This window comes from Hyperolius riggenbachi, chromosome 12, assembly GCF_040937935.1.
Source record: "Hyperolius riggenbachi isolate aHypRig1 chromosome 12, aHypRig1.pri, whole genome shotgun sequence".
NCBI classification, from domain to species: domain Eukaryota; kingdom Metazoa; phylum Chordata; class Amphibia; order Anura; family Hyperoliidae; genus Hyperolius; species Hyperolius riggenbachi.
The window spans coordinates 109,891,745-109,906,328 of NC_090657.1; the positions used below are offsets into that span (position 1 = coordinate 109,891,745).

A 14,584-nucleotide genomic window follows, 5' to 3' on the forward strand; every position below is an offset into this window, starting at 1 on the left:
AATGACTGTTCAGGGGTATAAGCATCTGCAAATTTTGATGACAGGTGGTCTATGAGGGGGCGAATTTTGTGGAACCGGTCATAAGCAGGGTGGCCTTTTAGATGACAGGTTGTATTGGGCCTGATCTGATGGATAGGAGTGCTAGGGGAGTGACAGGAGGTGATTGATGGGTGTCTCAAGGTGTGATTAGAGGGGAAAATAGATGCAATTAATGCACTGGGGAGGTGATCGGAAGGGGGTCTGAGGGGGATCTGAGGGTTTGGCCGAGTGATCAGGAGCCCACACGGGGCAAATTAGGGCCTGATCTGATGGGTAGGTGTGCTAGGGGGTGACAGGAGGTGATTGATGGGTGTCTCAAGGTGTGATTAGAGGGGGGAATAGATGCAAGCAATGCACTGGCGAGGTGATCAGGGCTGGGGTCTGAGGGCGTTCTAAGGGTGTGGGCGGGTGATTGAGTGCCCTAGGGGCAGATAGGGGTCTAATCTGATAGGTAGCAGGGACAGGGGGTGATTGATGGATAATTAGTGGGTGTTTAGGGTAGAGAACAGATGTAAACACTGCACTTGGGAGGTGATCGGACGTCGGATCTGCGGGCGATCTATTGGTGTGGGTGGGTGATCAGATTGCCCGCAAGGGGCAGGTTAGGGGCTGATTGATGGGTGGCAGTGACAGGGGGTGATTGATGGTTGGCAGTGACAGGGGGTGATTGATGGGTGATTGACAGGTGATCAGTGGGTTATTACAGGGAAGAACAGATGTAAATATTGCGCTGGCGAATTGGTAAGGGGGGGTCTGAGGGCAATCTGAGCATGTAGGCGGGTGATTGGGTGCCCGCAAGGGGCAGATTAGTGGGTGTTTGGGGTAGAGAACAGATGTAAACACTGCACTTGGGAGGTGATCTGACGTCGGATCTGCGGGCGATCTATTGGTGTGGGTGGGTGATCAGATTGCCAGCAAGGGGCAGGTTAGGGGCTGATTGATGGGTGGCAGTGACAGGGGGTGATTGATGGGTGATTGACAGGTGATCAGGGGGATAGATGCATACAGTACCCAGGGGGGGGTGGTCTGGGGAGAATCTGAGGGGTGGAGGGGTGATCAGGAGGGAGCAGGGGGCAGTTTAAGGAATAAAAAAAAAATAGCGTTGACAGATAGTGACAGGGAGTGATTGATGGGTGATTAGGGGGGTGATTGGGTGCAAACAGTGGTCTGGGGGGTGGGCAGGGGGGGGGGTCTGAGGGGTGCTGTGGGCGATCAGGGGGCAGGGGGGGGGGAAATCAGTGTGCTTGGGTGCAGACTAGGGTGGCTGCAGCCTGCCCTGGTGGTCCCTCGAACACTGGGACCACCAGGGCAGGAGGCAGCCTGTATAATACACTTTGTATACATTACAAAGTGTATTATACACTTTGTATGTGGCGATCCGGGTGCTAGTAACCCGCCGGCGCTTCCAAACAGCCAGCGGGTTACAGCGCGAGGTGGGCGGAGCCAGTCCCCGGCAGCCGATCGCGTCACGAATGATGCGATCGCGCCGCCCATGCCCCTACAAAGGACCACCGCCTCTGTGCATGCGGCGGTCCTTGCGGGGTCCACTTTCCAGCCGCCTCTGTGCGCTGGGCGGTCGGGACGTGGTTAAAGGGACTCTAATTCAGCAGAATGGAGCTGCTGACTTTAGGAAAAAGTCGCCCTGTGTAATACAATGCAACTATGGAAAGATGGATATCATTTTAAAGCTCTCTTTCTCCTCTTTCTGACGACCCCTAAATCGTCGCCCTCCGCCTTTTAGTTTTCTCTATTTTCGCGATCGAAATCGCAGCCGCAGCAATTTCAATCCCGAAAATAGCGAAAACTAGAAGGCGTAGGGCGGCGATTTATATATCATTGGAAAGAGAGCTTTAAAATGATATGCATCTTTCCATAGTTTCTGCACTGCTCGGAGTCGGTTCAAAAATACCTATCCTGCTGATCACTAGAAACAAGCATAGGCGGCTAATCTAGTCAAACTTTAGTCAGAGCACCTGATCTGCACGCCCTGCCTCTCAAGAGAGTCTGACAGGAGAAAAGCGCTATACAAATGTTTATTTGAATTATTATCCATATGTGTGTCAAATTATATGGAGAGCTTATTATTAGCACTAAGGCCTAGTGCACACCAGAGCGGTTCTGCTGCGGTTTGCGATCCGCTTGCGGGTGCGGATCCGCTAGGGTAATGTATTTCAATGGGCTGGTGCACACCAGAGCGGGAGGCGTTTTGCAGAAACGCATACTCCTGCAGATTTTGGATTGGGGATGCGTTTCTGCCTCGCTGTTAAGTATAGGAAAAACGCAAACCGCTCTGAAAAACGGCACTTCAGAGCAGTTTGCCAGGCGTTTTTTGTTACAGTAGTTGTTCAGTAACAGCTTTACTGTAACAATACATGAAATCTACTACACCAAAAACGCTTCACAAAACCGCAAAGTGCTAGCTGAAACGCTACAGAAAAATAAGAAAAAGCGTTTCAAAATCTGCTAGCATTTTGCGGATCTGCTAGCGGTTTTTGGTGTGCACCAGGCCTTAAAGAGAACCTAAACTGAGAAGGATATCGATTTTTCCTTTTAAAATAATACCAGTTGCCTGACTCTCCTGCTGATCCTGTGCCTTTAATACTTTTATCCACAGCCCCTCAACAAGCATGCAGATCAGGTGCTCTGACTGAAGTCAGACTGGATTAGCTGCATGCTTGTTTCAGGTCTGTGATCCTGCCACTACTGCAGCCAAAGGCATCAGCAGGACTGCCAGGCAACTGGTATTGTTTAAAAGGAAACATCCATATTCTTCTCAGTTTAGGTTCCCTTTAAAGTGGTATTCCACTCTTGGAAAAAAAAGCAGTCCGCCCTATTCAAATCTATACATCTTAAGGGATTTTTTAACCATTATTATTTGAACTACTTCATCCTACTACGAATTACTGAATCTGAGAGAGTCTAAGCGCTTTGAGTCCTATTGGAGAAAAGCGCTATAGAAATGTTATTGTATTGTATTACTATGTCACTGAAGAGACTGCCGCATGCACATCTAAGCCTACCGAGAATTAGGTGAGTACCGGTAACAGTTCTTAGTAGTGAATGTGATGCTCTTTCAGTGTTGCAGTACTATCTGCACTGCTTACCTAATTAAACATGCAGGAAGAAAGTCAGTACACATCCAGTGCCCTGAATTTTGATACACCAGGTAGTAAACTCAAAATGAATAGGTCAAGGAATAATAGCAGTTGATTTCCATTTAAACTTTTTGGAAAGCCGACATTTTCAGCAAAAAGGTTACATGGGCAGAAGAGATGATAGGTAGACAGATGCATTGCTGTGGTCAGTATAAGTCAGGAAGTATTCTGGAACCGTATACAAACAGCTAGATGACTCTGTATTTTTCCAGAATGTAGACTCCATGACTAGGTCTAGCTCGTTTCTCCCACACATGACCTGATCTGTGGCATCTGAATGTTGCATAGAAGAAGGGCATGAAATCGGCCTTGTGATCTCTTATTAGCTGCCAAATGGAGTGGTTCATATTTTAAGCTGCTCATAGACCTCAGAGGACAATCGATCATGTACTCGTGTAGGTGGCGTAGCGGTTAGTGCTCTCGCCTTGCAGCGCAGAGTTCCTGGTTTGAATCCCAGGCAGGTCAACATCTGCAAGGAGTTTGTATGTTCTCCCCGTGTCTGTATGGGTTTCCTCCGGGCACTTACATCGACAATAAATAAAATGTATAATGCTGGGTACATGTATAATGTTTCGTGCAATAGATGGATTAGATAGATAAAATCCGTCATGTCCAATATTGCTCCCGATCGTTTCTGCGCTCGATTTCTCATAGCGGTGAATGGAAAAAGATAAAAAAAAGAATGAAGATAAGAGAATTTAGCGCCAAATCAAGTGTGGAACCGTGCCGAAAAAATGATCGGGTGGCAAAATTGCACAAATAAACGTAATGTGTGTACCCAGCATAAGGCCTTGTTCACATCATTCGGCGCAGATGGCTGTGCGATTGGAACGCAACATGTACGATTGCACGCCATCTGCGCTACTTTGCGCTGCAGATCCCATTCACTAAAGTGAATAGGATCTGCTCTGTGATTCCCGAAAATGCATGCAGCAGTGCGACAGCGCATAGCACTGCTGCGCAGCGCATATGATGGGAATGGGAGAAGGGCTATCTATGCCGTTCTACCGTTCTTGCGTGTCGCACTCTATGCACGCTGCCAAAATGTGCACGGCAACGCAGTCTGAAGGAGCCCTAACAAATTCCAAGACACAAAATGAACCTTAAAGGGACACTTAAGTCAAACCAAAAAAATGAGTTTTACTCACATAGGGCTTCCAATAGCCCCCTGCAGCTGTCCGGTGCCCTCGCCGTCTCCCTCCGATCCTCCTGGCCCCGCCAGCAGCCACTTCCTGTTTCGGTGACAGGAGCTGACAGGCTGGGGACGCGAGTGATTCTTCACATTCCCAGACACATTAGCACCCTCTATGCTGCTATATGGTATATGATATATGCTATAGCAGCATAGATGGCACTATTGTGGCCAGGAACGCGAAGAATCACTCGCGTCCCCAGCCTGTCAGCTCCTGTCACCGAAACAGGAAGTGGCTACTGGCGGGGCCAGGAGGATCGGAGGGAGATGGCAAGGGCACCGGACAGCTGCAGTGGGCTATTAGAAGCCCTAGGTGAATAAAACTCATTTTTTTTGTTTGACTTAAGTATCCCTTTAAGGAATAGGAGGGGTGGGGGTACCAGTGTGTGTGTGTTTGTGTGTGTGGAGAGGGGGGAGATACTGCTTGGGAAGGAAAGGAGCCACTGTAAAAACAGCATTTCTCAGGAAAGAGTTGGCCAGTAAGCAGAGGTGGCACCTTTGCCTTAAATTACCAGTTTATTCAGCTTCATTGATAAAGAGAAATCAATTTCCAGAAATACAATAGTCCTTGATGGAAAGCTGTGCCATGACACGTCCATTAAAACTGTATAGAAGATATTGGCTGCATCCACAATATATAGTTCAGCTGCTCCAACACATGTAAGGAAGGAGGAAATTATGCATACAGCAGAGAAAAAGAGAGAACACCAAGAGCCCAATATAGTGTAGTATGTAGTGGTAATGTATAATTGGAAGAGTAATAATATTAATTTAATACTCACAAACCAGGGTTACCAATTAGGCAACCACTGTCAAAGCAGGTGGGGAGATTGTCCTGACCCCACTCAGAAATAAAAAGTCGCTCTCTGTAGTAGAAGAAGGAAGGGTACAACCCTTCACCAAGGGTGGACTTGATGTAGAGAATAGGATAACAGAGGCGCCAGCAGGATAAAAAAAACACTAAAAGAACTTAAAACCCATCTTGGTAATAGAGGAGGTAGTGGTGGACTTACCTCCTCCAAGCAAAACATATGACTGTGGATTTTCTGAAAATCCACAGTCGTATGTTCCGCTTGGAGGAGGTAAGTCCACCACTACCTCCTCTATTATGAAGATGGGTTTTTAAGTTCTTTTAGTGTTTTTTATCCTGCTGGCGCCTCTGTTATCCTATTATCTTATGCATACAGCAGGTGATTGGAGACAAATTACATGGATTCTGTAGGGGAGTTGTTGATTTTGGTATATTCTAACCAAGCAAATTTTCTCTTCAGATAAATATTTATGTATAGAATTGGAAAGCACTCTTAATAACTAATTTAGATGTGTGCCATAGTGCATCCCTCAGCTAATACATAGGCTGTTCCATTGAAGCCTATATACAGATCAATAATCTACACCATAGAAGCTTCCAGGCGCTGGACCATATAAAATCAATATAGCAATCCAGAATGTCCGCACACTGTAAATATCCAAGTAATGCATTTTATTACATAGACATTACAAATAACTAGATCAATATCTACACATTATTATTGGACGGCAATGTTGTCTGCTCCACGTGTTCTGCATAATTATACTTGACAAACATAAGGCTGAGAGCCTCACTTGAGGCACAGACTTCCTAGACCTGTGTAGGCACTCAGTTGCAGAGCTTGTTTTTAATCTGACGTCAAATAAATCATGTTTAAAGTACCCTGTCAGACACTGAAAACTTTCTTTACCACACATTGTTACTGCTATAGGCCACAATATTCTCAGAGAGATTTAGTCTGTGCTCAATTCCTTGTATGTTGAAGAGCATGATGATGCAATCCAGGCTACAGTTGCTCCGCCCCCACATAGTTTGCTGCTAAACTCAACTCCCCTGCTTCTGGTTATTTGAAAAAACAAACAAACAGGACTTTAAGCTGCAGAAGCCTCATTTCACACACTAATGCCGGGAATACACGATAGGCCTGAAAGATAAATCGAATTTAGACCGAAATCGCGATCACCAAGATCACAATTTCGGAATCGTTAAAGTGGTGATTATCGCGATCACGTCATTTCCACATGGGGAAGATAGAAGAAGTGGCTTAAAACTTCCCTAAAGTCCCGGCGCGTGTGGCCCGCAGCGTTGGACATAAATTCCGCATGAGTCCAACGCCATCCGTCCTCGATTGCCGGCTCTTGTGCTTGGCAAAACTCCAGGTTCCTGTATGTCACATGACATAAAGGAAGTATTCCATGCATTAGAGCCTGCAGGAGGCGAAGTGCATCACTGGACTCGTGCTGGAAAGCTATGTCCAGAACTGATGCAGCTTGGGGGACAGAGGAGGCACAGAGAGAGACAGTGCGGGCACAGAGACACAAAGAGGGCAAGAGAGAGACCCAGAAGAGGCATTAAGAGGCAAAAGGGGCACAAAGAGAGACAGGGACAGAGGGGGAACAAACAGGCACAAAGGGGGAGCAAAGCTTGATTTGAAGGAAATCGTGAATCGAATCGAAATCGCAATTTCAGACAGAAATCGCTCAATGCAATATTTTCCTAAAATCGTTCAGGCCTAATACACGATACGGTTTTGCCGTCGTTTTCGCTTTCGATAGTTTCTACTCTCGATTCACCTCTCGATTCCTTATCTTTTCTTATCAATTTACATTCACTTGAATGAGGAGAATCGAAACGAAAGTAGAATCGACCAGATCCGACGGGTTGGAATTTATCTATGAAACCCATCTATCTAAAGTAAAAACTTAACGTGTATTCCCAGCATTAAAGTAACTTTTGAGCACACTGCTGGGTTATTAAAAAAGCGTCAAATTGCATGCATTAAAAATGGGTTCACCACTGCATTAGAACTGTTAATGGGCTCGCTCACTACTGAAGCCAGAAAGATCAGCAGGACTGTCAACTGAAAGGAAATAAATATCAGCCTCCACATCCCACTTACTTCAGGTGTGCTTTAAGATCCTTAGAGACTCTTCAACTCAAGTTTTCTGGAGTCACCACAACTTTACTGGCACTGCAATACTAAAATATAAGAGGCTGTATGTTCAATTTTTGCAGGGCCCCATTATAGCTAAAGTTGTCCCAGATAGCATCATCTTACCAGCCATGCATCAATTCACCAGTACGGCAAGAGTTGGTGCTGGCAGCTTATCTCCTGTTCATTTTGATGCCAACCTGTCAGTGCTAAATGCTGAGCAGTAGCACAAACTAATGATACAAAAAACGTATCCCTCCTAAAAAAAGCTGTGTTGTTCAGATCTTTTCACTTCTGTCTAACATCCAGTGCAAGCATGGAGCTTGTTGTGTCAGAGCCCCTGATCTACATACTGCTTCAGAGTCTGCCAATGAGAAAGTACTAGAGGCAGAGCATCAGGGCAAAACTCAGCCAAGTAGCAATGGCACCTTTCAGACTTCCCCTTTCTTTGGAACTGACCTTGCTACAGAGAATCAGTTTTCTGCCAATTGCTTATGTATTTCTCTGAGGTTGGAAATCATCTGTTTCCCTCCCCTTCCGACTCAGTACATGTTGCTTGGCAGAGCTGGCAGTGTATTTCTGGATGACAGAAGTTGCTGTGCCCGTCTTTTATATTGAATCCATACACCACTTAACTACTTCTCCTGAATAGCCTAATGTTATGTTCATATGTTGGCTTTTAATAGCTTAAAGAGACTCTGTAACAAATTTTTCAGCCTTAGTTCTTCTATCCTATAAGTTCCTATGCCTGTTCTAATCTGCTCTGGCTTACTGCAGTCTTTCCTAACTGCACTGTCTCTGTAATAAATTAATGTATCTTTCCTCTGTCCTGTTTGTCGGGCTAAAGCTTGATTGTGTGGAATGTGCAGGGCTGCTTGTGATTGGTAGAAGCGATACACACCCTCTGCAGGCCCCCTGCATACTCTGAATGACTCACACTCTATGCTTAGCTGAGCCTATTAGAAGCTGGTTAGTTTGTTTGTAAACACTGCCTAAAACTGTTAATTACAAGCCAGGATTGCAGCAGAGAGTGGCAGAAACAGCACAGAGGGGCACAGGAGAAAATAATGAATAGAATGGTATGCTTTTTATTGTAAGAATATTAGAGTACAGATTCTCTTTAACATGATCATTTGTGTTGCCTTAGGTAAAAATCTTGCAAGACTGCATACACTTCTGATCTCTTTAGTGCCCACCACCCCCCACTTTCTTCAGTGATTGGCCATGTTGGGTCTCACTTATCTGCCCGCTATTGTAATTTCGGCAACAGGGCACCTACCATTCCCCATTTTTCCTCCCCTCGATAGAACAGCACAGGCTGCCCAAGGCGATAAGCAGTGTTCCTGTGAATATTTTGGGTGATTCTTTAGTATTATCTTTGTGCAAATGACTGTCTTTAGCAAAACATATGTATCATCTGTGCAACGAGTTACAGTAACCTAACAATATTGTTTTGCCTAGCACTAACTCCTTGGGCCTGATTCACAAAGCGGTGCAAACACTTTGCACGCCTGTGAAAGGCCCTTTATCACGCCTAAACTTAGTTTAGGCGTGATCTGAAGGAATTCGCGCGAACTCCCGCGCGTAAAGTTTTGCGCGCGTAGCGCAGCGCACCGTGCTTCGCGCAAAGTACCCATTAAGCCCTATGGAACTTTGCGCGCCAGCGCATACGCGCGGGAACTTCGCGCGAGTTAGAGCACAAAGCGCTGATAACTTTGCTGGTGTAAAGGTTATCACACCTAAAGTCTTTTAGGCGTGATAACTGAGTTATCACCGCTTTGTGAATCAAGCCCCTAATCTACCTAAATTAAGACAGTAACCTGTAGGTCCCTAAAAATTTTTATTGAATGTGGAAAATTTTACACTGGAGTCAAACAGTTCAGCGCCTTCATGATCCAGCCATGGAGCGCTGTAATTACACGCTAATCACATAGAACCTCAGCACACGGCTCCTGCTAGATCAATGCACATGCACAGAGGCTCTAACTTTTCCTCTATGTGTATGGTGTGCTAAAGGGGTCAAAGTCAAGACGGCATAAAAACATGCAGTGTCAGATCAATGTTTGCTGCAAATAATGCCTTTGGGCATAACCCCAAGATACAATATCATGTCTACAGGAACATGCTAGTTTTGTGTGGAATAAGGCACAGAGTATTTTAGAAATATAGCTGGTTCCTATTGAATGTAAAGGAAACGTTGCCGCACCCTACAAAGCGTCAGGGTATTTCTATGTTTGCAAAAACTATTAGTCAGCGAGCAGAGGGAGTTAGGGGGAAGCCATTATTCTCCCAGCCTGAGGCGGCAGGTCAGCAGTGAATGATAAATACTCACTTCTTCCACTGATTACATTTACTACTGACAGATTGTGTATCAGCGGCAGAATAATCAACGTCTGGTGGGGAGAGGGGCTAGCCCAGGTGTCAGGGGACTTCTTCCTATATGAGCCCTCTCATTATAGCTCCATTAAACTATGGCTGCCGATCTTCTCCAATAACTCCTCAATGCAAGAGCTCATTACCCTTCCCTCCCTAGGAGCTCTGAGTGTCTTCATTGTGAGCATCTGAATGAAGAATGGTCTGTGTTACCCGTAGCAACCAATCAGCACATCGTCCCCCCCGTTTTTTTTTGTTCTGCTTCTAAAGTATGAAAGGGCGATGTTGTTGGTTAGACAGTTGTACTTTTCAGAGACATTTAACATGGACTGGTTGTTGTGGGCTACTGCATTTTGTATGTGGCTGTTAGCCTTTATTCAGTAAGTCAGTATTCTGTCTACCTTTCCCCGTATTGCCCTGATCCATGCTTCAGTAACCAGGTGCAGGTAAAGGGCTGCCTGTAACTGATGTAGGCATCATTCATTCATTGGGAAACAGATAGCAGCTACTGAATATTTCAGGCTGCCAGCAAATGTCCTCTGTGATCAGACCTCGGTGAATGTAGCTTTCTCCTCTTCCTCATACAAAACCTCAAGACACATCTCAACTCCTCCAAATAGAAAGGCGTCATGCGACACACCTCTCAGCTCCTTCTAATACATAGATATCTGGACACAACTCTTATCAAATTCTGTTACACAAACCTCAAGACACCAATATCTCCTACAAGTACACAGACATACGGGCATACACTGAGTGGCCAAAAAATTAGAGACACCCCTTATTTGAAAGTAAACCAGTCCAACAGTGACGTAGAGTGATGTAACAACGCAGATTTGTTTATATAAGGAATGTCACAAATTCTGAACTAATAAATCAGAAACGAGGGCAGATCCAATACTTAGTCAGATTTCTTTGGTTAAGTTTTTGCGCTATTTAGACCTCGATCTCTGTACCCTCGACTAGATTAGTGCTATAGATGCAGAAATCTAGGTATAAATGCTACAAAAACTTAACCAAAGAGATCTGACTAAATATTAGATCCTGCCCTTGTTTTGGTAATCAATGTTGTATGCAGCAAAGTTTTTATATAGTATATGAATAAAAGTTATGTTTTAGTCTGATCTTATAGGGTTAGAACTGTGTGTGATATATAAGCTTCAGCAATATCCCAATGCTCAACAAGACGGACTTTGCAAAGGATGGGCTTTAGCAGCAGGAGAGCATCAAGGGGTCCTTTGGTATTACAGAAAAATAGGAAAAGATGTCTGTTGTGGACCTAGATTGGTCTCTAATTGATTTGAGGAACATCAAAGTTTAACCTGCTTCCATGGCCAGCTAAGTCCCCTGACCTCAAACCTATTGAGCATTTGTCGGATGAGGTCGAAAGATCACTTCAAAGCTTGAAAAGCCCACCATCTAATCTAACCCATTATGTCAGCATGGGCCAACATTTATCAGCAACAGTATCAGCATCTTGTTGAGTCCATGCCAAGAAGAATATCGGCTGTGATCAGAGCTAAAGGTAGAACAACTCGTTATTAGAAAGTGTCTCTAATTTTTTGGGTCACTCATTGTTTATGCCTTAGAATAGATTGGTCATTGCCACACATTACAGATGTGAACATACTAGTAGCTCTGTCTTTGGAGCTGAAAAGTGACACTGTGCTCCTCTGAGAGGTTTTTCAGCAACACTTAGAGTAAAAAGACTTTTGTAACACGAGGTATTTTGTAGGGAGAGTTCTTCTGGGATGGCCTCCCATGCCGAGCAGTCTAAGGATGGTTACAGGCATGTACAGCAAGGGCTGTAGGACAAACAGGAAGGCTATAACTACTTCAGTAACACTGCAAGCCACACATTCTGGTGATTCAGCTTTGAACAGAAATCTTCATGTCACTTTAGCCTGGCTATCATAGAGCTGTGTACAGTCAATTATATATTTAGATGGCCCATTAATCTCTGTACACAAATGCACCCTCGGCTTGGTCTCTACTGGAGAGGACAGAGATGAGCAGGAGGTGTCCTGCTACAGGGAATACAACTGTAACTGACCAAAATACATTACCATGCCTCACTGCTATTTCCTTGTGCATGATCAGCTATGCAGGATGCGGGATACCTTTATGGACATCTGACTGTCATCTGATCTGATCATAAATGACTGCTTCAGGCAACTGAATTACAGTGTTTTACTGATGCTTGGTTAAAGGATACATCCGAGGAGCATAAAAATGAAAAAAAATCCACTTACCTGGGGCTTCCTCCAGCCCCTGGCAGACGTCCTGCCTCCTCACCGCAGTTCCGCTCCCCGCCAGTGGCCCAGAGGTCTACTTGCGTTCCAGCGCGCATCTCACATAGTTGCGCTGATGTCATCTGGACTGTTCTGCGCCTGCGCATTACAGTCCGGATGACGTCAGTACGACTCAGTGAGCCGCATGCTGAAGCGCAGGAGAAGCCAACCTGGAAGACGACCTGGCGAGGTCAGCTTCTCCACCAGAGGGGATCGGGAGCCACCGGAGCTGCGACAAGGGCACAGGACGACTGCCAGGGGCTGGAGGAAGCCCCAGGTAAGTGGATTTTTTACTTTTATACTCCTCGGACCTTCCCTTTAAAGTGGATCCGAGATAAACTTTTACTTATTGCATACTTTGGCCCCATACATATAGTTTATAGGGCATTCCTCAAGCCAAATATTTTTTTTGTTTTAATACCCGAATTCCCTATAAACTAAACAACCCCCCCCCCCCCTCCCCACAGCTCCTCCAGCACCTAGGTATTCTGAGTCCCATGTAGCAAGAGCTTATGGGAGCTTAGTCTAAGGGAGGAGGAGTTTTTTCCCGAAGGAGGAGGCATTACCAGCCAGAGATTTCAGAGGCAAGGGGGCAGAGAGGGGAGGGGAGTTTTCACAGGCTGAGGGGTCGAGATGCAGAGGAGCTTGCCTGTGTGTAATGATGACAAGCACAATATGGCTGTTCTCATATCACAGGAAGAAATAATCATATACTGTTGAAGCTGTTTGCAGCTAGATTTACTGTGTAAACTTTGAATAAGATATATAGACAAGTAACTTGTTATAGTTAGTTTTTCATCTCGGATCCACTTTAATGATGAGCAAGAATTCTCTAAACATGCAAATCCCCACTGCTTCAAGTTGGGGACTAAATTTAGGCAGTCTGAGCCTCTAGCCACTGGTTAATTAACCAGTTACCAGTGAAATATTCAGCAGCTGTTGGCTTCCTTAGTTGGTGGAAATTTACATATTAGGGTTTTTGCTCAACTTTATTTAAAGTGCTCTTATAGGTTGCGGGTAGGGTGTGGGGTTGATAGACCCACCCACATAAATGTCTGATGTGGAGGCAACACTGCGCTTTTATATAGATACAAGATAAAACACTGCTCACCTCTCTGCTATTATCATCCAGAAGCTGGAAAAGGGTTCAGCCAGGCCAGTGACAAATACTTTAATCATCCAGTTGGGCAGATTCTCCTTCAAAAGTGTCTAAACTTTATTTAAACATGGTTGTGAACAGAGACATAGAAGCTCACATGTATTGGAGCTGCAGTCGCTCCTTAATTCATAGGTATGACTAAGGAGCGATTGCAGCTCCGATATGCATAAGCTTGTATGCCATTGTCCACAAACATGTTTGAAAAAAGATTTGACTCTTTAATCACCCAGTTGAGCAGCATACCTATGAAATAGCCACCGGGAGATTTGGGCACATGGTGAAGGGTTTACCCTGCCCCTGCACAAGTCCTGGTGGCACTAATTACTATTCCCCCTCCAGGTCAACGTGGATGGTGGGGAATTAGGTAATTTGGCTTCCAGTTATTGCTAGCGGCTGAATTAAAATGTTTTAAAAGTAATTTGAGCTCCATCTTTTGACAGTGCCGAAATTACTCACAGAGCACTGCTATAGCCGTAATTCCTATTACGGCCTATGGTGGCGCCGGCTGCACCCAAATCTCCTGCGCTGTTTTAACAGCGTTCAGTTGAGCAGATTCTCTTTTAAAGTACTGTGCTTTAATGCCCAGCAGAGTTTCAACTAGAGATATAACAGCTGTTGATGGGTAATTAAACAACTGCATGATATATACATAGAGCACATTACCAAAGCTCCAACTATGAAGCTGGACATCAATATTTTCATGGTGACCACTCTTAATCACTCTACATGGATTATCTATAGGAACAGACAAGAGCTCTCACAAAGCCAGATTATGGTTTATAGACCATCAGTAATTAGGAACATAGGAAAATGTAATAAAAGTAATACTTACTTGCTGGCGAGGGTGTGCTGTATCCACTGAGTGGGAGCTGGTGCTGTACTCCTGGTAATGCCCCTGGAGGGGACACACCACCAAGCATGTGTGGGAAGAAAAAGGCATAATGGGGAACAGGGTATCCATTCATATGACCTGGCCCAGTCTGCGGGCAGGGAGAATCGTTACTAGTCATTGCCCAGCCTTCCGGACTGGCTCAGGCCCTTTCAATTTCCATCTAGGAGTGACCCAAAGAGGGGTGGCACCCCCCAAACACCATTGTAAATGTGCAGCAAATCCAAGGTTCAAAGGTCTGAGTGAACAGATATTCAATTATCCAAGTCTTCTCTATGGAGCTCAAAAGTGTTTAAATCCCAAAGAACAAGAAATAGTGCCTCCAGACAGCCAATGTGCCACTGAGCAGGAACAAACTACTTCTGGCTTCTCTGCAATGACATCAGCACGGAATTCACTGCAAGACAAAATAAAAACACCATAAGAGTGGGGATTGTGACAATGATATATAGTGGCACACATTTCATAAAGATTACGGATTGTTAGATGAACATATTCCGTCTTGAGAGACGGACACAGTCTT

The 14,584-nt window shown here is 45.0% G+C and overlaps 1 protein-coding gene across 1 annotated transcript in view; it reads right to left on the reverse strand.

Moving 5' to 3' along the window:
- RARA (retinoic acid receptor alpha) overlaps positions 1-14,328 on the reverse strand; it is a 217,856-nt gene extending 203,528 nt beyond the window's left edge. Inside the window, exon 1 of the mRNA XM_068262518.1 lies at positions 14,005-14,328. Within this exon, the coding sequence (XP_068118619.1) occupies positions 14,005-14,182 (178 nt within the window). The 5' untranslated portion in view covers positions 14,183-14,328. The remainder of the gene's footprint in view (positions 1-14,004) is intronic.
- Positions 14,329-14,584: the final 256 nt, after the last annotated feature.